Source organism: Quercus suber, unplaced genomic scaffold, assembly GCF_002906115.3.
Source record: "Quercus suber isolate HL8 unplaced genomic scaffold, Cork oak 2.0 scaffold_142, whole genome shotgun sequence".
Taxonomy (NCBI): domain Eukaryota; kingdom Viridiplantae; phylum Streptophyta; class Magnoliopsida; order Fagales; family Fagaceae; genus Quercus; species Quercus suber.
Window position 1 is genome coordinate 610,460 of NW_027069603.1, and position 24,262 is coordinate 634,721.

At 33.9% G+C, this 24,262-nt stretch overlaps 1 protein-coding gene across 2 annotated transcripts; it reads right to left on the bottom strand.

The window, feature by feature from the left end:
* Positions 1-3,506: 3,506 nt before the first annotated feature.
* On the bottom strand, positions 3,507-8,492 carry LOC112032699 (uncharacterized). Of its 2 annotated transcripts, none has more exons than XM_065776805.1 (2): positions 8,241-8,492; positions 3,507-4,140 (listed from the first exon to the last, which is right to left on the bottom strand). In XM_065776805.1, the coding sequence occupies exon 2, from the start codon at positions 4,097-4,099 to the stop codon at positions 3,794-3,796; it is 306 nt and encodes a 101-aa protein (XP_065632877.1). In that variant the 5' UTR covers positions 4,100-4,140; positions 8,241-8,492; the 3' UTR covers positions 3,507-3,793. The 2 variants fall into 2 exon arrangements, with proteins under 2 accessions (XP_065632877.1, XP_065632878.1); XM_065776806.1 differs by having other exon boundaries at positions 3,507-4,137; positions 8,241-8,491.
* Positions 8,493-24,262: the final 15,770 nt, after the last annotated feature.

Below are 24,262 nucleotides of genomic sequence, written 5' to 3' on the forward strand. Positions count from 1 at the left end.
TGAGAACAATTTCTGCATTATGTGTGTTTGACTCACATTTTTGAAAACAATTATCCAAGAAATTTATATTTAAAAAAAAAAATGATGTTTGAGACAATTTTTTATTTTTGAAAAAAAAGTTATTTTCCAACAAAAAGTAATATTAGATAGCAAGTACCTGCAGGCTGCAACACCCACAGTAGCAATGAGGTCTCGTTCGTAATGTTTATGTTGTAACAGTCCGGTTTCCTTGAGGAAAGGTTATGAGATTCTTAGTTTGCTGTGGCTTGTCGATGACTATCTTTAAAATTAAATTTTTATAACCACACAATACTGATATACGTACGTGATTGATTTTCAACATGAACTAGATGATGCATCAGAAGAAAACTACAAATAAATGCAAGGACAAAATTGTTTTAAAATTTTAAAATTAATTTTTTTTCATAATGATGAGTTCTTGAATTGAAGTGAGATAAGAGCTCATGCAAGTGGTATGGGTTCAATATTTTTATTTTATTTATAATTATGTCATTAAAAATATATTTTTTTTAATCATGAAAACATTCCTTAGTTGTTTTCAAAATCATATTTTATGCAGGATGAAATTAGGAAATAATAAACTTAAGTATGGGACTCACTATTTTTTAGTTAAAAAAAAAAAACTATATTTAAATTTATTTACCAAACATGCCCTAAAGTACTCATTCTCTCAATAATGTTCCTGCTTTCATTAAAGCTCCCTACCTTGGTTTGTTTTAACACTACTGGTAGTTGTAGGTTCAGACTTCAGATTACTAATCAAATAGTTTCGGATTATTAAAATAATAATGAGTAGTCTTAATATCAAGTCCGCTATAGCACATTGGCAATTCTTTGATTATAAGAAATTAGTATATAATCCATACAAACGCATTGATGCATTTAAAATTAAACACAATTTTTATTATAAAAATATAAACAATTAGTCAATTTAAAAAAAAAAAAAAACATGTAACACATGCATATATATGGATACTTTTAGAATTAAACACAATTTTTATCATAAATATAGTAAATAATTAGTCAAATTATTTTTTTAAAAAGTAAACGTAATTAGTCACATATTAAAATTCTTACATAAATTTACTACTAATTATTATTATTATTACTATTATTTTTTGTAATTTTTATTAAAGTAGAACGTGTGGTGATTTTTGTTGTATGATGACTTTTATTAAGTATATGTGATTGGTTTATTTTATTTTATAGTTTATTAATATTAGTTTTGTAGTATTTTGCACATTAACTCATTTAGCATAAAGATTAAAAAACTTAAGTAAACATACAACACAAAACTTAAGTGGATAATTATGATGTGATCCCCACATAAATTTAAACACATTGTGCAAAATTAGATTTTAATTGAACTTTCTTTGAAATTTACTTGTTAATATATATATATTAACCGTGTTCAAATCCAGGCAGCAGAAAATTGTTTTATTTACTTTTTTTACGTTTTTTAAATTGGGCCTGGCCTATGCATTTGCATCCAACATCTGTGTGACCCATTAAATAAATCTATGGCAGAAATGTTCTTCAAAGCCCACCAACCCAAAAGCAACCAGAAAGATTAGAAAGTTAGTGAAAGAGGGATAATTTATTTTTTTGGTTTTTAATAATATCATCTTATTTCTAAAAAAAATTATTTTATACCTTACTTCACCTACATCTATGGTGTCAAAGAGGGATAATTTATTTTGGTAAGTATAAAATCACAACAAATTTCATTGCTTTTGAGGTGACAGATTGTGATTGGTGTACAATAAAAGTAATGTTAGTGATTCTCAAATAAAAATAATATTATATGAATCACAATATGTAAATCCAACAAGTTGTGATAAAATTGCAATTATGCAATGGGTTGTAGAATGCTAGTGGGAAAGAGGGTAGGATTGTTTTTGCAACAACTATTTACCAAATGTGAAGATTTTGGAATAAGCAAAGACACCAGAGTCAAATTGATCCCCATAAATCAAATAGAATTATAATCCTATTTTGAATATTTATAGAATGTTAAATCGTTCTCAATCTCAATAAACTTATGTGAAGCCGAGTTCATGCTCATATCAAACCATCCCTATCTTGGTTTGTCTGCAGCACTCCTCTACTTAATAGTTATAGGTCAAGGTTGCTAAATTGGCTGTGGAATTTTTTTTCCCCTAAATTGGGCCTTCAGCCTTTGCAATTGCATACAATATAGGTGTGGCCCATTAAATAAATCTACAGCAGAGATGAGCTTCGAAGCCCATTATTTTTTGGTTTTTAATAATATTATCTTATTTATAAAACAATTACTTTATACCTACGCTACATTTATGGGACAAAGAGGGATAATTTATTTTCGGTAAGTTTAAAATCACAACAAATTTCATTACTTTTGAGTTGGCAGTTATGGTTGTATACAATAAAAGCGATGTTAGTAATTTTCAAATGAAAATGACGTTGCATAAATCACAATCTGTCAACCTAACAAGTTGTGATAAAATTTATGAAATTTATTGTGTTTGTAATATTGTTGTAAATTTCTTTTTTTTTTCCCCACTTCCAAGGATTCCAAAGCCCAAATAAAGCCGCGAAGTCACAACTAAGCAAAATTAGAAAGTGTAAGATGTATTGTACTTTATTTTTCCATCACTACATTGATAAAACGTGAGATTGGAAAAAGAGATGTTAAATAAATGTCATAAATTGGGTCTAGATTTGGGGAACGAATGAGAATCTGAGATAATAGTGTTTTTTTGGGAGTTTTGTTTTGATGGAGTTTCGAGATTGTCGTGCGAAATTGTGATGCTATATTGTCATGAAAAACTTAAGTACTACTTTTCGTCAGGGAATTGGCTTATATATTATAGATGTATGTCGTTGCTTTTAATATTAGGACTAGAAAGATTATTATTATTTTTTTTTTTTTTTTTTTTTCTGATCTTTCTGGTATACTTTACATTTTGAAAATCTATACTTTAATTTAAGAATGGGATAATAAAGTTTTTGTAGAACTTAAAACCTATTATTTATTTCTTTAAGAAGTTAAACCCAATTTTCTTTATGACTTCTCATGAACTTCACACATTCCTAGATTTGTCATTACAAAAATTTTGAAATATGTAAAAATATATTAACAGGTTCTTATATTAAGCCCCTGGGCCAAGGATCTTTTGCTGCTATCTTCTAGGCTATGCAGTTAGCTATTTCAGAGAATTCCCAAGCATCATAGTAAAAAGGGACTCAAGGATATGCATTGATGCTCTAAACAATAGAAGACTTCTAGTCTATATTCAAACATAATTTTTAATGCTTTCATACTTAGGAATGTGTTCTCTTTTTATTCTATTTTAGTTGGGTTAAAAGAGAGCTAAATGGTGTAGTCCCTGCTATGGCCCAATGTCCCTTTGATGCTAATGGTCTTTTATGTTGTACTAACTCTTCCCTCCGGCTGTTTCTTGCTCTTATTAATGAAATTTGGTTTTAGCCAAAAAAGAAAAAACTAAAAAAAGAAGAAGTTCTTATATTAAGGGGCTAAAGTCCAGCTACACATAACCAGAAAGAAAGCACAACTTTGCCAGTATCAATCAGCAATAGAGAACAAAAATATGGACAAGTTAACACAAAAAGGAAAAAAATTCCAGGTTTTTCTTAAATGGTTACAAATGCCCAACTCTTCTACCACAGAGAGTGGATTCAATTGCACCCATTAGAAAAGAAAGCAAGGCCATGCTCTAAACCTATCCCTCGAGAAGAGCCCTGTACTCTTCCTATGCCCACACTAACAAAACTAACGCCCCATCACCACTTCATCAAAATTCCAGTCTCTCACAAGATCCCTTCTCACAGCACGGCTTCGGACAAGACGTGGGGCACCCACCATTCCATTGTTGCTTGGAATTGTTGGTTGCGGACTCACTTTGGATGATGATGCAATACAAGAGTTCGCCGCTGAAGGTATTAGGGATGACTTCCTTGCTAAGCAGTTGGCAATAGCTGAACATCTTCCATCATTGTCAGAACTTGAAACGGAGTAACTCCTGAAAGAATGTGAAGGACTTTCTACGCTGTGACACACAAGACATGCCAGACTCATATTTCAACTCTTGGACAGTCTTCTACTGCTAAAGTTGTCTGCTGTATGCCAAAACAAAACAAAGATACAGCCAGAATTCTATTATAATGAGTGAAAATTTAAATTTGACATGTTGTAGAGGGAGAATATATAAGCGTCATAAAATAGAACTTGAGGTTCAAATGTGCTCCAAAAGGATCAAGAATGGAGCATATTTCAATTTTTAACCACTAATAGCAATCAAGGATGACAAAATCCAATATCCAAGAACTTGGGACAGACCAGCAAAGCGAATTGTGAAATTCAATACTGCAGACTTCCGTTTGTTGTTCAAATAGGAGTTTTTTATAATTTGTTTTAAGGGTAAGTTACACACATGCTCATTGGGTTTTGAACTCACGACCTCACCCTACATACATTATTATGGGAGGAGAAGGTGCCAATTGAGCTATAGCTGGTAAAAAGGAGTATTGTTTTATGTGGCTGACATAACACTAAACAAATTTGCATAAATATACATCTGAACTTTAGTAACAGCATACGTTAAGAAAACAGTGCTAGGAGAGAGAAAGTTATAAGCAATCCTGTCTATCTCTCTCTCTCTCTCTCTCTCTCTCTCTCTCTCTCAAACACAATTGCAAAACCAAGCACACAAAATATCATATGCTCTCATCACCAGAAATGGTCAATTGGTACTTCCTCCTCCCATAATAATGGATGGAGGGTGAGGTCGTGAGTTCAAAACCAACTAATGAACCAAGGGAAAAAAAAAAAAAAAAAAAAAATCAAATTGACAACAAGATTGCTTGCTGGTAGACTCAATTCCTCCTTTCATTTTCTAATCTGTTTTTGCACCCTCCAAAGCTTGTTCACAACAATGTTGAAGCACATTGCAAATTACTATTACCTGTTTAATAAGGTCATAAATATGGAAGACACTGTCCATAATGGATGTCCCCCCCAAACAAAAAAAGAAAAGAGAAAAACTGCAATCTCTCCATGTGTGATACACCATTTAAGAAAAAGAATCTCTGTCATGGATTTAAAATCAGACAGCACCACCAATCAGTCAGACGAATTGCCTTGCATTTAACATTATGTGCTATAGGTTCATTCAAGGTCCAGAAGTAAATATAAGTGAACCACGCAAAAAGTTCTCATACCTAATCTCTTGCACCATTATTATTCAGGGTTAAAAAGATCAGCTCACAATGAAACCAGAAAGTATACATGTTTAGCTCTTAGTTATTATTTTCTTTAAAAAATCTACTTTTTGAGGAAAGTTGCAATTATTACTAACAATGCAGACTGAAACGAAGGATTCAACTTCAAATAAGGAAACTCAATCAGTTAACCAATCTTTTTTGTCTAGAACTACTGATAGACTCATAAAATCTCCAACCTTACTCTTCACTGGCAACATCTCTAAACTTCAACTGCCCCAACCAATATGTAGGACTTGTTTCAGTTAAGATATCCAAAGGCACCAAATACCTTTTAAATACAACTATGACCTTTATATAAAATACCATGCTGATGTGATACTCATAGCAGAGGAATAAATAATGATACATAGACAGGGAGGGGATGATGCATGTACAAATTGAAATCACTCCATAGTTGCAGTCTGATAACTTGGGTGTCATAAGTAGACCCCAGAAGTGTCAGTGACCTCTCAGTTGATTGGCATGTCGGGCACCTTTAGTGAGCTTGGGTTCAAATCCAACTGGGGGCAAAGTCCCCCCTTTATGTAGCAAAAGAAGTAGACCCCAAAAGTGTATAAGAATGATGTTGTGTCTGTTTGGTACTTTGGTTTATGTTTTCAAAAACCTTTTTTTTCTTCAAAATAGAACAGATGCAAAAAGCGTTGCCAAACATGTTTTCAGAAATTTTTTTTAAGAAAACCAATCTTGAAAGCAGCCTTTTTTTTCCCTTTTTGTTTTTGGATTCCTAAATTATACATCATCTCGTGGATCTTGAACTCATAACCTTCACCCTGACCCTCCACCACACTCTCTTGGGGGTAAAAAGTGAAATTTGAACTATTTGATCTACAGCTCATTGGCACTATTCTTGAAAACGACCTGTTTTCAGAGGAATTCGAGGTTGATGTTTTCTGAAACCATTTTTTCTATTTGATAGGGGGAAAAATAAAATCATTGCAAATATCATGCTTGTTATTATCTTTTGTTCTCTTAAAACAGTTTTTAAAATTGTAAAAACACAAGCAAATAGTAACAAACCATTCCAACCTAATTTGAAATATGTATAAAAGATTCGCAACACAGAAGTCATAATAAAATTGAAGTTACTGAACCCCCGCCCCCCAAAAAAAAAAAAAAAAAAAAACTTAAGACCATTTATTCCTACTTGAACAAAAAAAAAAAAAAAAAAAAAATCTTAAGACCATTTATTCCTACTTGAACATATCACACGTAATAACCATAATTTCTATGCCTAAGACTTGGGAGTTGGGAATGGACACAATGGTGGTTAGTGAGCACAGCTTTTTTGCCAAAGGTTTTGTCCTAAAGAAAGCAGCAAAAGGGTTGTTTTGGAAACTTTGATAACAAGCTTGCTAAGTTTTTCCTTCACATCAGTAATTGTTATGTTGCTTCTTAATTTTTTTTTCTAAATTATTAAACATTATGAGAATGTTAAAATAATGGTTAAATGACTAAATTCATTATTTCCTATTAGCTTAAGCTTTTGGGATATGTGGTAATTTATCATGATATTAGAACAGGTGGTTTGAGTTTGAACCCTATCACCACTCTACCTCCTATTTAAAAAGTTAAAAATCCTGCTTGTAGTACCCCACTTACAAAGGGCGGAGTCTGGTCACACATGAGGGGGAGAGTTAGATTAATGGTTAAATGATTAAATTCACCGTTTCCTAATAGCTTAAACTTTTGGGATAAAGTGCTAGATTTTCAATGCAAAATCATTGTAACCTTGGATATGGAAGATGAAAAATGAGGAACAATGACAATTCAACTGAGTCTCCCCATCAGTTTTATTATTCACACACCCGCATCATCTATTTATGGCAGGAAGGGATGCCATCTGATCCAAATACCATATTTGTCGAATCCCACATAAATGTTGACAATTAGACATGCTATATACATACCTAAGCATGTAACCAAAAATGATTTAACTACCATATCAACAGTGAACAAACTAGGTCATGATCGAATTGACATAATGAAATGCTCATATAAACCAACGAAGCACACTGTAAAAGTCTGGCTCTTTCTAATGAAGCTCTGTATTTCTCTTCCCAAGTTAACCAACAAGACTTAGTGATCCAATATAAGACAACTTTTTTGTCACTAGCAATCACCATGAAACTGATTGTTAATGCAAAATCGTTGTAGCCTTGGATATGGAAGATGAAAAATGAGGAACAATGACAATTCAACTGAGTCTCCCCATCAGTTTTATTATTCACAAACCTGCATCATCTATTAATGGCAGGAAGAGATGCCATCTGATCCAAATACCATATTTGTCGAGTCCCACATAAATGTTGACAATTAGACATGCTATATACATACCTAAGCATGTAACCAAAAATGATTTAACTACCATATCAGCAGTGAACAAACTAGGTCATGATCGAATTGACATAATGAAATGCTCATATAAACCAATGAAGGACACTGTAAAAGTATGGCTCTTTCTAATGAAGCTCTGTATTTCTCTTCCCAAGTTAACCAACAAGACTTAGTGATCCAATATAAGACAACTTCTTTGTCACTAGCAATCACCATGAAACTGAAGATTAATTCCTAAAATTATTGTCAAATACGCCAATCTTGTAAAGAGTTGAGACCCATTAACCCAAATCATAAAATCCTAACAAAAGCATACAAAAATCTTGTACCCAATTACTCTGCAATCAAAACAAAGAAAACCCATATGGAAAAAAAAGCAATCTTGCACTTGAATCTACAACAATCGAATGAAAAAGGCTAACTTTTCAAAATAAAAACAACAAAACCAAATTAAATTAAGAAACAAAAGCATGCATACATAACAAAACATACTTAAATAAGATCCAACCAGAGACTTGTATCAGTTCCAAAAGGGTTTGATCAGATAATATAAAGAAAGAAAATTATAAGTTGGGTGAGGGATTGAGATCTGAGAAACAAACCGGTTGGTGTTTGTCTGTCTGTCTCTGTCTGACTTTCCAATCTTAGGTGGTACTATGTTGAGGTGATGATAGAGGATTTTGATAATTGATTCCTGGTACTGAGATGTGCAAAGGATCTAAGTAAAACTAAAAGTACTAGTAAAGTAGTAGTAGTCAAGTAGACTTCAATCTTATACTTAGATATGGAAAAGCAGCAGTGACCATAGGGCGATTAGAATATGTGTAAGTAAGATTAGTTGTTTTTTTTGTTTGTTTGTTTGTTTGTTTGTTCTTTTGTTGTTGTGCGAGTGTGTGAGTGTGTGCGTGTGTGGAGAATCATGTTTGAAAGATGAAGGTAATATGTGCTATTTTAGGTCTTTTTTTAACTTATTATTATTTATTTTTGGTTTAATTTTATATTTAGTTCTCACTTCTCAACCTTTATCCATAATTAAAAAGTGTTGAAAAGATTTCATTTTAGTCTCTAATACTTTTTATATTATTATTTACTATTGTTTCTCCTTTGTTGTTATCAAAATTCCTGAAATTTCACCAAACAAACTCAAAGCAAGAATCTATCTTTTCAAAAAAAAAAAAAAAAACTCAAAAAAAGAAGAATTAATGGTACCTTTACCTATATTTCAAAATTGTCGAAAACATTTCTTTTTAGTGTCAGTTTGGAACATCTTATTTAGTTAAAACTGAAATTTTTTGCTGAAAGTATAGAAAAAATGTTAAAAAATAGGTTGAATAATATAGTGGGACCCATGAATAATACCAAAAAGTGCAATGAGACCCATGAATATTAGTAAAAATAAGCTGAAAATGAGACCCATGAATATTAATAAAAATAAGCTAAAAAATTCAGCTCATCCCAAACACACACTTAGTGTGCGTTTGAGTCCAACTTAAAAAACTAACTTATTTTACTATTCAGCTTATTTTTGCTATTATTCATGAATTCAATTGCACTTTTTGGTACTATTCATGGATCTTATTATACTATTTCAGCTAACTTTTACCTTCATATACAGTACTTTCAGCAAAAAGTTTCCAGTTTTAGCAAAATAAGCGGATCCCAAACAGACATTTAGTCTTATACTTTTTATATTAGTGTTGAAAAGGTCTTTGTCATGTCTTTTTTTTTTTTTTTTTTGAAAGTGAATAAAACTTCATTAAACCAAATAGACATACAAAGGAACCTGCTACGTAGGACAGAGAACATACATTGATTGCTTCCATACAAACTTCATTAAATCAAGTTGGCTCCATATCAGAATGCAGGAACGGTATAACAAAGGAAGCAGCAATGTCTTTCCAAACTTGATGGCTTCCAGTTCTACGCGCATATTGAGCGAGCTCATGAGCCACAGTGTTGTGATTTCTGCTTAAGTGCTTGAAATGGCAAGACTCAAAAGATTCACAGACCTGAAGAATTCCTTGAATAAGGTGTCCATGGGTGCTTCCTATAGCCTTGTCATTGATTGCTTAAATGATAGCCAAAGAGTCAGATTCAAAGACAACCCGAGGCAACTGAAGTTCTTGAGCAAGAGGGACACCTTGTTCCAATGCAAAGATTTCTGTAAGCTCAGTAGAGAAATAAGACTGGAGTGGCAAGCAAAGAGCAGCCACCACTTGACCATTGCTATCTCTAATGGCAACTCCCACACTCGAAAAATTATCTTGCTCTCAAGATGCACCATCAGCACTCACTTTGTGGATTCTAGGGGTGGCGGGGCCCATTTAGAGGCGGCTGGTCTTGTTGGGTCAAAATCCCAATTGGCAGAGCAAGCATAGTCTTCCACAGCAATTTTTGCCATATGCCAAACCTGGAGTGGAGAAAGGCTATCATCCTTGTGCACAATTCTGTTTCCATTGGACCATAAAGCCCAATCCGTGGCAAAGAAGAGCTCCAAGGCTTGAGGCGTTGAGTGAGATAGGATAAATAAAGCTGAGTCCAGGAAGGATTTTTCATAGCCTTGCATTCAAAGAGGGGTTTCAGGCCAAAGGTTCCAAACTAAGAGTGAGAAAACACAACTAATAAGAGCATGATCAATATTTTCAGCTTCATTACCACAAACCGGGCATACCTTATTCTGAGAAATCCCTCTGCTGAAAATGACATCCATAGTAGGGAGACCATTGACACATGCTCTCCAAGCAAAAACTTTGATCTTTGCTGGCAGGTTGAGATGCCAAAGCCTTTTCCAGTTGAACTTTCTCCACGAACATTTGACACGAACATATTGTGAGCTATGTGATAGGCACTTTTGACTGAGAATTCTCCTTGTCCTCTAGATTATTTTGTCTTCTGGAAGGGTGTGACTTAGAGGAATCTTCAGTATTGTGTCAGCTTCAAAGGGGAGGAAGGATGCTCTTACCAAATCCACATTCCACCACCTTGTTGTTGGGTCTATGAGGGATGAGACTATTGGGAATTGGGGGTTGTCATTTGGAGGGGAAATGAGGTCTTTGTCCTTAATTATTGCTTCCTCTTTGTTGTTATCAAAATTCCTAAGATTTCACAAAACAAATTCAAGTCAAAATCATAGCAAGAATTAACATTAACAACATGTGCAGAAGGTTTCTAAATTTGCCCTCTCCTCTTCATTTTATGAAGAATTTTTTTATATATTGGAAATAGATTTTACTTAATTTGCCTCTCTTAAAAAAAAAAAAAAAAAAAAAAAAACATTGTACCAACACTTTTTTAAAATACTACTGCCTAATTTTTTTCATGTAATATTTAATTTTCTTGCTATATAAAACTCATTAAATTTAATAGCATTTCAAGCATATGCTTCTAAAAAATACAAGTAAATCTCATTAGTAAATACTTTTACTTTTTTCAAAAGCAATTCTTTTTTCCATTTTCCATTAGAAGAAAAGATATCACTTTTATGGTTTAGGACATGTTCTATTTTGTTATCTATGAACAAAAGAAAAGTTTTTTATTGATTCAAAAAAAAAAAAATCATTCAGCATTGTTATTATTAATATATTTCTTTTATATTACATTTTATATGCTAAGACAAATTAAAGTGACATTTATTATTTAATTTATACAAAATTAATTTTGAATACATTTTATATTTTCTAACGCTATTATCAATTTATCATACTCCCACGTGTAAATTTTATATTATAGAAAACCATGACTTAAATGTTTAAAGAATATTAAGTGTCCTATCAAAAAAAAAAAAGAATATTAAGTGTTATTAATTTAACACAATGACTTCCTATAAAAAAAAAAATTGATACAATGACTTTTTATTTTTTAGAAGAAAGACCGTGAACTTTTATTAAGAAACTTTAGCTAAATCAGCTTGAATGATAGAAATAAATTGTGATGAAACATCTTTCATCTACACAATAAAATTTGAGATATGCATAATATATTTGGCAAAATTATGAGTAACCTTATTACTTTTTCTCTTAGGATAATGTAATTGATTAAAGGGACAAGCAGCGGGTACATCTTCAACAAGCAACCCACTGTAAGATAGAATCTCTGTATCATTGATCAACCTGGACATTAGAACCTGCGAGTCTCCCTCAAGAACAGCTTATGTAATACCAATTTCTGATGCAAATTGAAGGGCTTTGGAGGCAGCTAAGGCTTCGATAACTTCTGGAGAATAAGCCTGTGGGATTTGTTGTGATAAAGAAGCAAGAGCCAAGCCATTTATGTCGCGAACAACCACACCTATACCTGAGTTGTATAATTACCTCAGAAAAAAATAGCTCCGTCGAAGTTTTATCTTCATCAAATCTGCAAGTGAAGGCAGCCAATGAACCTGAGGCAGTGGAGACCGAAGTTGTGGCAGTGGATTGATGGCCAAAAATTCATCCAGGCGTCCCTTACTTTCATGAGCGAGCTGATGCAGATTACAGTTTACAGCTGGGCTAGTTCAAATGGTTCAGGTTTCTTTGAGTCGAGATTGACCATACTGTGAATGCAAAATGTTCAGGGTGTTGATGCTCCTGCAAAATCCATGATAGCGGCTCCTTAAAATCCAGAAACTGATTGGACATACGGCAAGCTTAGAGCTCAGTATCTGACCACACAACATCAAGCGTAGGACACAACCATAGAGCATGGAGGGTATTTTCTACAGTTTCACGGCATCTATCGCAATGATGATCATCGATGATGGTTCGACGCACTAGACTTATGGAAAGAATACTTGTCTTCAATTATATTAAATACATTTGGTGCAATTTTCTTGTATACCAAAAAATAAGATATATATATATATATAAAATAAATCACGTTAAAAGAGGCTATTTAAATCAGCTTGCAATAAAGTGAGTTTGGTGGTACATCTTCTATCCCCAAATTAACAAGGGAGGGGAAATGATTGCTCTACGTGCCAAAGAGTAAGCAACCTTATTGCTACGTACATGAGATATTTCGAAAGCTGAAAATGGCAAGAAAATGAATGTCATTAGCCAGATATCCATACTGAGCCCAGAGAACTAGTTCTACTCTCAAGGACTTTGATGAGGACCTTCGAATCTCCTTCCAGGACAAGATTATCAAACCCCAACTCTATTGCTAGTTCAAGGGCTCGCCGTGTTGCCAAAGTTTCCTCCTCAATAACCATGGTACGTAAATGTACCAGTTGAGACAGAGATGCCATCACAAGGCCTTCACAGTTTCGTATGACCACACCTAAACCTGCACTGTTAACACTGTCAAAAATAACCCCGTCAAAATTTACTTTATACCAGTGAGATGCAAGGGGGTTTCCAAGGGGTTGCAGCTCTATTCGTAGGAGAGTGTGCATCCGTAGTTTGAGTTGGAAAACCCAGTCTTCTTTCCTTCGCATCCTTCAACAAATGGTTGAGGTTGGATGAGTGTTTACGGATTTGGATCCTCTCCATTTCCCCTTGAAATGAAGAGGGTCCAGTTCACAGTAGAGATTTGTTTGAAACTTATCTAGGGCAAAAAACGTGCCACTTCATTTAAAATGTAAACACCACACTTAACCCCAGTTAAACACTTAAACCAAAGGATTTGTTTAACTCAACCGGTGGAGTTTCTCTCTCACCAAACCCATTTGAATGTTTCAAACTCGCTTTCTCAGATGCCCACCCTTCTCAAAAAAAAAAAAAAAAAAAAAAAAAAAAAACTCTCTTTCTCAGATCAACAAAAAATGTTTGCTTCCCATACGTTTTGATTTTTTTTTTTTCATTTTTTGTGAAGCAAATGGGTATCGCATCTGCAAACCTTCTCCCTCTCTCTCAGATCGGATGTTCTCACTCTCGCTAAGCTACAAACCAAAATGGAGCTAACAGCTCAATGCACTTCATGCTTACTATCTTGTATCCCTAAACTTCTCAATCCTCCTCTTGAAACTTCTTGATGATTGGTATTAAGTACTACTACTACTACTCTCCGAAACCAAAAGAGAAGCGGTCCTGGTCCTCCCCGATTGAAGATCATGAATGCGAGGAGAGAAAGTGGCGGTGGTGGAGCCGAGATCGACACTACCGTGGCGGTGAAGGAGAAGCCAAAATTGAAGCGGTTCGAGGTGTATAGGGGTTCTTCAATGCCATTTGGTGCCACCGCTCGCGACGGTAGTGTCAATNGCAAATACAAATTCAATTACAAAAATTAAAAAATTAATTGTGATGGATAAATGTCGTCCCAAATGTGAAAAGTAAGGGGGGGGGGGAATTTTCCCTCCAAAATATTTTATCATTTTCGATGGCTCCATTTCTGTCACTACTGCCATCTTATATATTTATGATGGAAGAATGTTTGTCACTAATACTAACACAATAAAAAAGATATATTTTGTATTTTCGACGTACAAAAGCCGTCACAAGTGTTAGTAGTGCCGACGGTTTTTCTTTGGTTGTCGTAAATAATACTTTATTAGCGATAGACATTTCTATTTCGTCGCAAAAAGTAAGGCGGGAACACTTCCCTTCAAAAAAATTCATATTTTCGACAAAAATAATAGGCATTTTCGACAAACTCATTTTGCCATCACAAATGTTTTAATATTTGATGAGCAATTATCGACGAAAGAGACTTGCCGTCGAAAAGCTAGTTTTTCCGACGGCTTTTTGTAGTCGTCAAAAAAGTTTTGTCGCAAATAACAATCTTTTCTCTAGTAGTAACCAATGCTGAAGGGTACTTTTAGTTCAAATGGTGATGGGTGCTTAATCTTATATAAGCTCTAGTGCACTTCACGGATTTGTAATAAACTAATCAGAGAAGTCTCTTGCATTCTTTTTCATGTTGTTCTGTTCAATCATACGTCAACTATATGTTATTTCCTTAATTGACATGTCATTTATTACTACCTCTGCTAATGTTATTTTAGATCTTTCTCTACCTTTTTTTTCGTTCATTCAACTTGAATCAACTCACTATTCCTCATTTGTGCATTAATCGCTCTCCTTTGTACATGATCAAACCACCTTAAGCGAGTCTCCCTCAACTTATCTTTAGTAGGGCCACCCCTATCTTTGAGGGAATTTCATCATTTTGATCCTATATTTCTTTGAATTTTCACTTTCCATCTTAACATTCTCATTTTAAATATACTCATTTTATGAACATGTTACCTCTTAACAGCCCAACATTTAGTATATCAGTCTTATAAAATTTTCCCTTTAACTACATAGATACTCTATGATCACTTTATACTCCTGATTTGCCTCTCCACTTCATCCACTCACCTCTTATCGTATGATTCATATTCTCTTTAATTTCTCAACTCTTGTGAATTATTGCTCAAAGATATTGAAAGCTCTTGCTCTTCTCAACCATCAAGTCTTGTAGCCCTTATTGGCTCTACTTTTAATTATAGGTGGTTGAAATTATTTGGAAAGAAAGTTTGAAAATAGGACATATTATTCCTCAAAAAATAGATTAGGATTCATTGATCCTTTTGAGGGAAAAGTAGGCCTTATCTGTACATTTCCTGATCCTAATTACAATAATTTCCAATACACACATTACTATAAGAACTAAAAGCTCGAGAGATGGTCAAAAGAAAAAATATCTATTTGACAAGATTTCTTCCCATATCTATGAATTTCATTGGACCGTTATGGATGTATGTGCTACTCGATGAAATATGTGAATTGTTGTATATCTTGGAAACCGATGGTTTTTATGGCCTTCTTATTCTTATACCAAGGAGTTGTTGCATGTCGTAATTAGCAGAGATATTTCATGAGTTTTGAGGCTTACAAGATCAGCTTTTTGAAACAATGATATTGTTTTTAAGAGTCATTGATCAAACTTATGAGTCTTTAAGTCTCATAGTTTGTGGAGCATGTATAACTAATTTTAGCCATTTACCTCTGCAGAATAAAGTGACTGAGCAAATCTCACTTGATCCATTGACTAATAAGATAGGCGACGTCTGGCATGTATTCCTGACGGGAGACTTCAAAGACATGCTTTATGGCTACAAATTTGATGGAAAATTTATCCCAGACGAAGGGCTTTACTATGATTCTTCTCGGATTCTATTGGATCCTTATGCAAAAGTTAGTGGCCTGCATGAGTTATTTACATTGTTGTACCCTTTATGATTCTTTTTTACCCCTAAATACATTTAATATGTACTTATTAACTATTTTTTCTATGAACAAAATATTTCACTCCTTTGACTGCTAAGTTTGGTAGATCATTTGCTTCCTATGTCTATATGGTATAATTTATGCATGGCTCTTTTTTTGGAAATCTAGGTTTTGCTTCTAAAATGCGATGGACTCTGATTTCCTTTTCATTTGTCTAGGCAATTATAAGCAGAGGGGAGTTTGGTACTTTAGGAGCTGATGGTAATTGCTAGCCCCAAATGGCCTGCATGGTACCTTCCTTTGATGATGAGGTAGTACATACTGCATTTACTTCAATAACTGTGGGATTTTTTATTTATTATTATTACTTTCTGATTTTATTAATGCTTTATATAATTATATTACTATTAAGGAGCTAAAGGTTTGATGTAAATAGGTTTGTCTTTTGATACAGTCAAACGTGTGTCACTTTGTTGTTACAAAATTCCTGCCTAGATTTTTAAGAAATTTTTTTATGATAATTAATAATGCCTTAAAATGTATACTTGTTATATATTTATGTGGGCATTATTTCTTTATTACTATACTTAATTTGTATAATTAAGCCATGATTTACATTAGTTCCTATTATTTATCTTTACATAATTTCTTGAATAAGATGTCATTCATTGCGTGTAATTTTCTACTTTCAGGAAATCATGTGAAAAATATGACAAGAGTTTGTGAGACAATGGAGGCCAAACTAGAATTAAAGTGAAGCTAAAGGATCATGCTTAAATGTCTAAGGAGGTGCAGCTGGAGTGCTTGGTTCGTCTACCATGTTTGAAAAGTTGAAATAAGGAAAGAAATCAAAGAGGTAGAATCTAAAAAGGAAAAATCAGATTTGAGCACTAATCAGTATTTTGGGCGTATTCAACTTCTGGATCTAGCATCCAAGAATGAAGAGGGAGGACAAAGCATCCTTAAATTCGGTGAAGAGGGAAGTTAGAAAACAAGTCTGGGAGGAGTGTAGATTCAACAAGGCTTCAATCACTCCTTTAGAATCCCTTTCAAAAAAATAAAATATTGGTTCTTATAGAACACTACTTGTTTAATGGCTTGGAAAGCAGATTGGGCTTCTCCTAGCTAGTGTCGGATCACCAGGAGAGAAGTGGTTAGGATGGGAAAATACCACGTCTGCTCCAAACTCATTACGGCGTACTGCCGCTATGAAGGAAGAGTGGGGTCTGATTGCAACATCAAAATTAATCTTAGTCTAGCCAATTTTTTGAGGGGACCAAGAAATAAGTGAGTGAGATTTGCAATTAAGGACCAAGCGGCAACATGACCGACATATATCTATCATCTTGTTTATTGTAGATACGATCCTACGTACTAATCTTTGTTACCTTGCGATGTTCTGCATGAGTTGTAATTTTTCATTTATAAATCTTTTACAGTAAAATTTCTAATATTAAGAATTTTGAAAAAAAAAAAAAAAAAAAAAAAAAACATGTGGACAATCTTTCTGCACATATCATTAGTCATTTAAGGGATCAAATTTGATGTGCCGGGGTGAGAAATCCTAGGTCATTATCATATTATCATTCATGTTGTGCAGTGCATGAGTTGTATGGTCTCTCTCTCTCTCTCTCTCTCTCTCTCTTCACACTTCTATAAATTTCCGCCTACAATAACCCTACAAACCCACCAACGCTCTAAGAAAAAAAAATGATGCACACAAAACTCAGCCCCATGACTTCTCCCCTCCTTTTTATCTCTCTCTCATCTCTCACTGTAAGTACTCTTAACAGTCTAAGTACTCTCACTCTCTGATACGTACATGAATTTGGGCTAATAGATCATGTGGAAGTAGTATAATGTTTCCCGTTAATTGTGTTGAGTCAATGTGTTATAGATGTTTGTTATTTTAAAGTCTTTGTTTACTAGAGTCCTTGGCAGTAAGAGTAGTGTTTGTATTATTCTTGGTAGAAGTCCAATAGTTAACTTGCTTTACTTGTGTCCTAGTGTTTAGGACAATATTATGTGAAAAATGAGTCCCATAATTAGAACTTATTGTGTCTTACCAGGTATTTTAAATNATCCTTCCTCTTAGCACCTTATAAGGCATGAACCAATGGCATTAGAGTACCACTAGTTTGGTTAACCAAACTAGTGGTACTCTAATGCCATTGGTTCATGCCTTATAAGGTGCTAAGAGGAAGGATTTCCTTCCAATGTGGAACAAGAGCCTAAAATTTCCTAAAAAAGGAGTACTCCTAAGTTTCCTTGAGCAAAAAAAACTCCCCCACACATTCCATCCAAAGTCTACAATTTTCAATCTTAGCTTGATTACTTCGACTTGCCTCGTGTTAAACAACTTGCCCCATCTCTTGGTGTGAATGTATGATGCTTTGGTATCAAAGCTTTGGGATGTATCATAGCTCCAAAGGCCCTTCCAAATTACTGATGATTAGGATCAATGAAACCTACAAGCAATATTAACAAATTTCAATCCTTCAAAATTACAAAGAATCCAATAATAGAACTTGTCCAAAAAATTATGTAGAATTTCCAAATGGATAACCAAAAGTCCAATACAAGAACCAATCTACAAAAAGAAAGGCATTCACAATACATTCCCTAAAACCTTTCATAATAAAGTGAACAATTAAAAATAAAATCAAAATCCATACAAAAGCACAAACATTTACATAACAGTGAGACCAAAAAAAATACCCACAAACCAAAAAAAGGGTACCAAACATTCTAATAACCACAGCATAAAACACACACACACAGATAATATATAAAAATTTTGAGCGCATAAACTAATCCCAATTCAACAGAAAATCAAAAATCCCAAGAAAGCACTATCACAAAGCAAAACAAAGCAACAATGACGGCGGGGCATTGTGTTTTTGGTATAAACTAATCCCAATTCAAAAAATAAAAAATAAAAAACCCCAAGAAATTATAATTTGCATCAATTAAGTGAATTTCAATCCAAATTCTCAAACAGCAATACCTACAATAAGTAAATATATCGCTGCCAATACAATTTCTCTTTTGTAAACAGGCTTGGCACGGTGAGGATTTCAGGGAGGAAAATAAAAGAATGAGATGAGAGATTTCAGGGAAGAACATGTAAGAGCAATACCGAGCAGGTAATCCCTCTTTGCTCCATCATTGCCCAAAAATGCACACATCACATGATTCGAATTCAAGAACCCAACAGACTCCCTAACCCCAAAATTTAAAATTACCAAAACCCCACATGGAAATTACATACCCCAACAATATAAATAATATCGAAAATTCACATTTTAATTCAAAACCCATTACAAGATCACAGTAAACTCATACTCCATCAAGAATTACCCAAAAACGCATGCACCCCAAACTTCAAATTCAAGAACCCAACAAACTCTCTAACCCCAAAATTCAAAATCAGCAAAACCCCACATTCAAATTCAAAAAATCACATCCACATTTCCAAACACCAAATCGGGAAAAAAAAAAATTGAAAACCCATTATATAGATTCAAAATTGAAAAATTAAAGAAAACCCATTACAAAAAACCTTGAAATGAACATATTCTTGAGTTTGCAAGAGGCATCTTTGCTGTACAGTGGCGCATATAGACAACAAGGACAATAACCTAGCCCTTCTGATCTGTATGGGATGGGGTTTCCTAAGGCCATCGAGAGCGAAATTGACCTCGTTGACATGCTCCATCATCTCTCCAAACTCTTGTGCCTCCATCAACCGGATGTGAGCCGATCTGGTCCTGATATGATAGACAGAAAAGAGAGAGAAGAGGTACGGAGAGAGTTCTAGAACCCTTCGCATTTTTGGTCTGATTGGTTTGTTATTGATTGGGATTCCCAAGGACCATGGGATGGAGAGAGAAAATCAGCTTGGCATGGTGGCTGGTGGCATCGGTGATGGTGAGGACCGTGGAATGGAGAGAGAAAATCGGCTTGGCACGATGGCTAGTGGCACCAGCGACAGTGAGGACCGCGGGATGGAGAGAGAAAATCATTGGAGGTGAGTTTAAACTTTGAAATTTCAGATGGGCTGGTGAGAGAAAAGTATATGCAGAGCTAACCTTGCTTTAACCAGAGTTTGAATTTGTTGAGTTAAGTTTTTAACATTTTAATTGACATGGCACGTTTTTTAGCGTTGATCATTTTCAAAAAAATCTCTACAGTGAACTGGACCCTCTCCATTTCAAAGGGAAATGGAGAGGATCCGGATCCGAGTGTTTACATAGCCTGGGATTATTTCTCCTATTCCATAGAGCCCAAACTATTGAGGTAAATAATTCTGGGTCTCTGTTGTCAACAAAGATAAAACCCAAAATGTCGATGAAACTGTTAGTCTGTTTGAGAGTTTCATGATTCTTTGATGGAATTGAACTCCAAAATTTTTCTAGGTCTAGGTAGCGGTATTGGACGTGCACCATGTCTTCGTGATGAAATTTACAGATGTCACATAGCCCTTCAGTAAGCACATGGTGTTTAACCAATTTGGCTTTTGTAGGCAAAGAATTTTTACAAGCATGCCATACCAGGTGTTTAACCTTGCTTGGAACATTTAGACTCCAAATTTTCTTCCACAGAGGTTTCAGAGTATCTATTGCAGAGGGACCAGGTTGTAGAGAAACCTGCACATCTTGTATACATTTATACCCAACCTTAACTGAGTATTTTGCATCCGAATTGAAGAGCCAATAAATTAGAACACCCTCTTGTATAGTTCTACAGAAGGGAATTGTCTTGATCGTTGCTGCTTCAAATTTGAAAAAATAGCTTTCTATGATATCCTCCCTCCAAACTCGATGGATTGGGTCAATGAGAACGCTAAACAAGGTAGTGGGTTTTTCTTCTACAGTTGGTGTAATAATCCTAGCATTATTTCTTGTAGGTAGCCATTTGTAATAACCACATGTTTTAAATATGCATTTATATGATAAAATTTTGCTACAAACTTGGTTAAAATTAACAACCATCTTTTAAAAATGGGACAATCTTTAGGACTAAGGGTACGTTTGGTACGCTGTAATAGCTCCTGTAATAGAATAGCTATTTATGTGTAATATCAATTCGGTCATTTGGTTGCATCTTTATTACATGGATTAATTATTACATTAGAATAACTATTCTTTAAATTGAACAATAGCTATTCCTCTTTAAAATGGATGTAATAGCTATTCCTTAGTGTATATAATAGGTTTTAAAATTAATATATTTCCAAAAATGTAAAGTTTCCTTATACATCTTCTTTTACAAGTTTTCCATATGTAACAACCAAACTTATAAATAGTAATAATTATTCCATTACAATGTCTTCTATTCCCAGTAATAAAGATTACTATGTAATCTACATTCAGTGTACCAAACGTACCCTAAATGTATTATTCTTTTTAATTTAATAACAACAAAGAAAGCTCCCTCTGCTTTCAGTTACTTTCCCCCTTATCCTATTCATGAATCACTACTTGTTTTTTGGGGTTTTTAGGTAAACACAATTGAGTACCTCTTTTAATTTGGTTGATCCTCTATTGTTCATTCTATGGATAGAGGAGGAGATACTATTTGATCCCTAAATCATTGTGAGATGGGCACATTTTTATTGGTTTATTTTGTCAAAAGATTTCAACAGATATTTAAAAAGCAAATTGTAACTGTAGGGACTCAATTTGGATTGGACCAAAAAAAATGATAGGTTTCTAGCCCAACAAGCCTAAACAATAAATTTTTAGAGCGTGGGTGCAAGAACTAGTTCTACGTGGTAGAAAAGGTCACGGTTACAATGTAAGCAAAGACACTTCAAGCTAACTGTCTGATAAGAACTCTCCTCCGCTAGGTTTTAGGGGGTATCTTTCTAAGTCTCCTCCTCCTTCTCCCTCTCCTCTTCTTTTTCTATTTCCAAAAGTCCTCTCTCATGTCACCCACTTTCTTCTTATATACTCCGTTCCTCACTCTGTTTTCACCGTACACGTGTAGGCTTCGTTCTTATGATTCCTTCCTGTCCCATCCAGCACCTCCCGGGACCTTCACTTAGTGGCCATAAGGCTGCTTGATTACTGTTCAGGTATCACCTCCACATTAATGCGGCCAGTGAGTTAGTTGGGAAGCATTTAATGTGGAGGTGGCAGCTCCAGAAGATATTTGTTATCTCCCCCGGTTCTTCCCTTATTCCACGTTCACCATTCAGTTCTAATGTAACTTTGTGGGGTGCCCTGAATAATCGGATAGTTATATCTACCTCGAACCATGGTATCCGAGATGATTCTTATCCTCGGATACGATTTGGGCCACTGCTTATGACCTCCGTCCCTCTTTCTTAGATTGGTCCCATGATACATTTCTTTAATCATCCTCGGACAAGTGAATGTCCTCGGACTGGGCCGTTGGGCCCCAAGCCCATATCCTATGGTTCCTGTATCCTTTTAGATAACTGGCCCCACAGTAACTATCATGGTTAGATGAGTACATTTTGTAGTTCAACTGACATTTTTTTGTGTATTTTTATTGAAAACATTTAAAATTCAAATCTCTTATCTCCTAGCCATTGTAACTATCAACAATTTTTTTTTTTTTATAAATAAAAATAATTAATCATATTTGGTTAAAAGTAATATTTTTACCTAGATTTAAAAAATAAAAATAAAAATAGATTGAGATTTTAGATTAAAACAAGGAAATAAGAAAAATGGGGTGCAGAATGGAGAATTCATTTGGGTATATTTGCGTGTCTCATAATCTCATTGAGTCATTGTGTTGTAGTTCATGAGAAGAAATTGCCGACTTCATTTGGGGATTTGAAGCCACATTTTTTTATATATATAAAATAGCAATACTTATTAGAACACATGAACACGAAAGTAGTATATAGAGTTTTTTTAAACAAGCTTATTATATATTACATAACCAGAGTACCACATTGAGTTATTGATATATATATATATATATATACACACACATACATAAACACTAGCCTTATCACACGCGCTCCGCACATGCAATTAGACTTTTTTTTTTTTTTTTGAATTTAATGTAATTTTTCAATTTGAATTTATTTACTGTTACTGAGGTTATACAAGAATGAATTTTTAAGAAACTAAAATTTAGGATTTGAAATGGAGTAAACTATTGAGTTTAGTGTGTGCTAGTTTTTAGGAAAAAAAAAAATGTATTAAATGTGCATGAGATATATTTAAAGAGTAATTCTAGAGATACAAACGTTTTTAGAATAAATTTTACAAGCTGCTGGAGTGGTGAGTGATTATTGGTAAATGAAAAAGTGATGTTAATGGTTGGCCTAGATGAAAACTAATAAAAAGCTGGCCACATCAACAGTTTATAAAAATGTTGTAAAATAGTTTGTGACTGTAACGTTACTCATATTTAAATAAAGAGTGTGCTAATTTTTAGGAAAGAAGTTTCTTTGACAGTTTTTTTTTTTTTTTTGAATTTGTTGAATTACAATTTTAACCCTATTTTTATTTTTTAAGAATAAAGATTATCTAATTAGATTAGGGGTATTTTTGACATTTTCTGAAGTCGTAACTAATTTTTTGAATCCTCTTAATATATATATATATATATATATAGAGAGAGAGAGAGAGAGAGAGAGAGAGAGAGAGAGAGAGAGAGAGAGAGAATCAGTTGATATTGATAAAGAAAGCCATAATTTGCTCTAATTTTTTATTGGCGAAAACACTATTTTAGTCCCTATATTTTAAAGTTCTTGCCATTATCTTATTAACGGAATATGCTTACATGGCAAACAGATTGTACACTTGGGACTTGGCTCACTTAAGCTTACATAGCAAGTAAAATAATATTAAACAAATTTATTTGACATCTAAATAATGCCACATTAGCATTTAAATTTAAAAATAAAAAATAAAAAAAAATTTCAATTTTAAAGAAAGAAAAATACTTGTAAAAACTCCCAACTTTTTTTCATTTTCTTACCAACCAAACAACCAACACCAAAACACAAAAAATCATATTTACTGACACCAAATCTCCTAAACACAAAAATAACCCAGAAATCCGAAACAACATCATCTTTGCATGAACATGTTTGCGCGCTCTCTTCTCTCTCTCTCTCTCTCTCTCTCTCTCTCACTACCCACTTAGAGCAAAATAAAACCTTTGCCTTGGAAGCCAGCTCGTTAAATTGAACCATTAACTAGGAAGAAGAAAACCATTTGATGCAATGTTTTGAATTCCTTGTCCATCATATTGCTCAAACCTTACCTTTTTTTGTTGTTGTTAATTTATGAGATTAGAAAGCACAGGTCTACAAAGTTAAGCAAATAACTCAATTATGCCAAAGGATTAAAAAAAAAAAAAAAAAAAAACTCAGTTTTTTTCCAAAGATGCATCACTCTACTACATGATGTGGGTATTTTGTTCTGATTTTGGTTTTCTTGCTTTGGTTTTGCTTGAAATCTTACTTCTTTCATAGATTGCAAATATTTCATTTTGAAAATTAA

What these genes read in the sequence shown, in the direction of transcription:
- LOC112032699 (XM_065776805.1), bottom strand. Translation starts at nt 4,099, where the DNA reads ATGAGTCTGGCATGTCTTGTGTGTCACAGCGTAGAAAGTCCTTCACAT.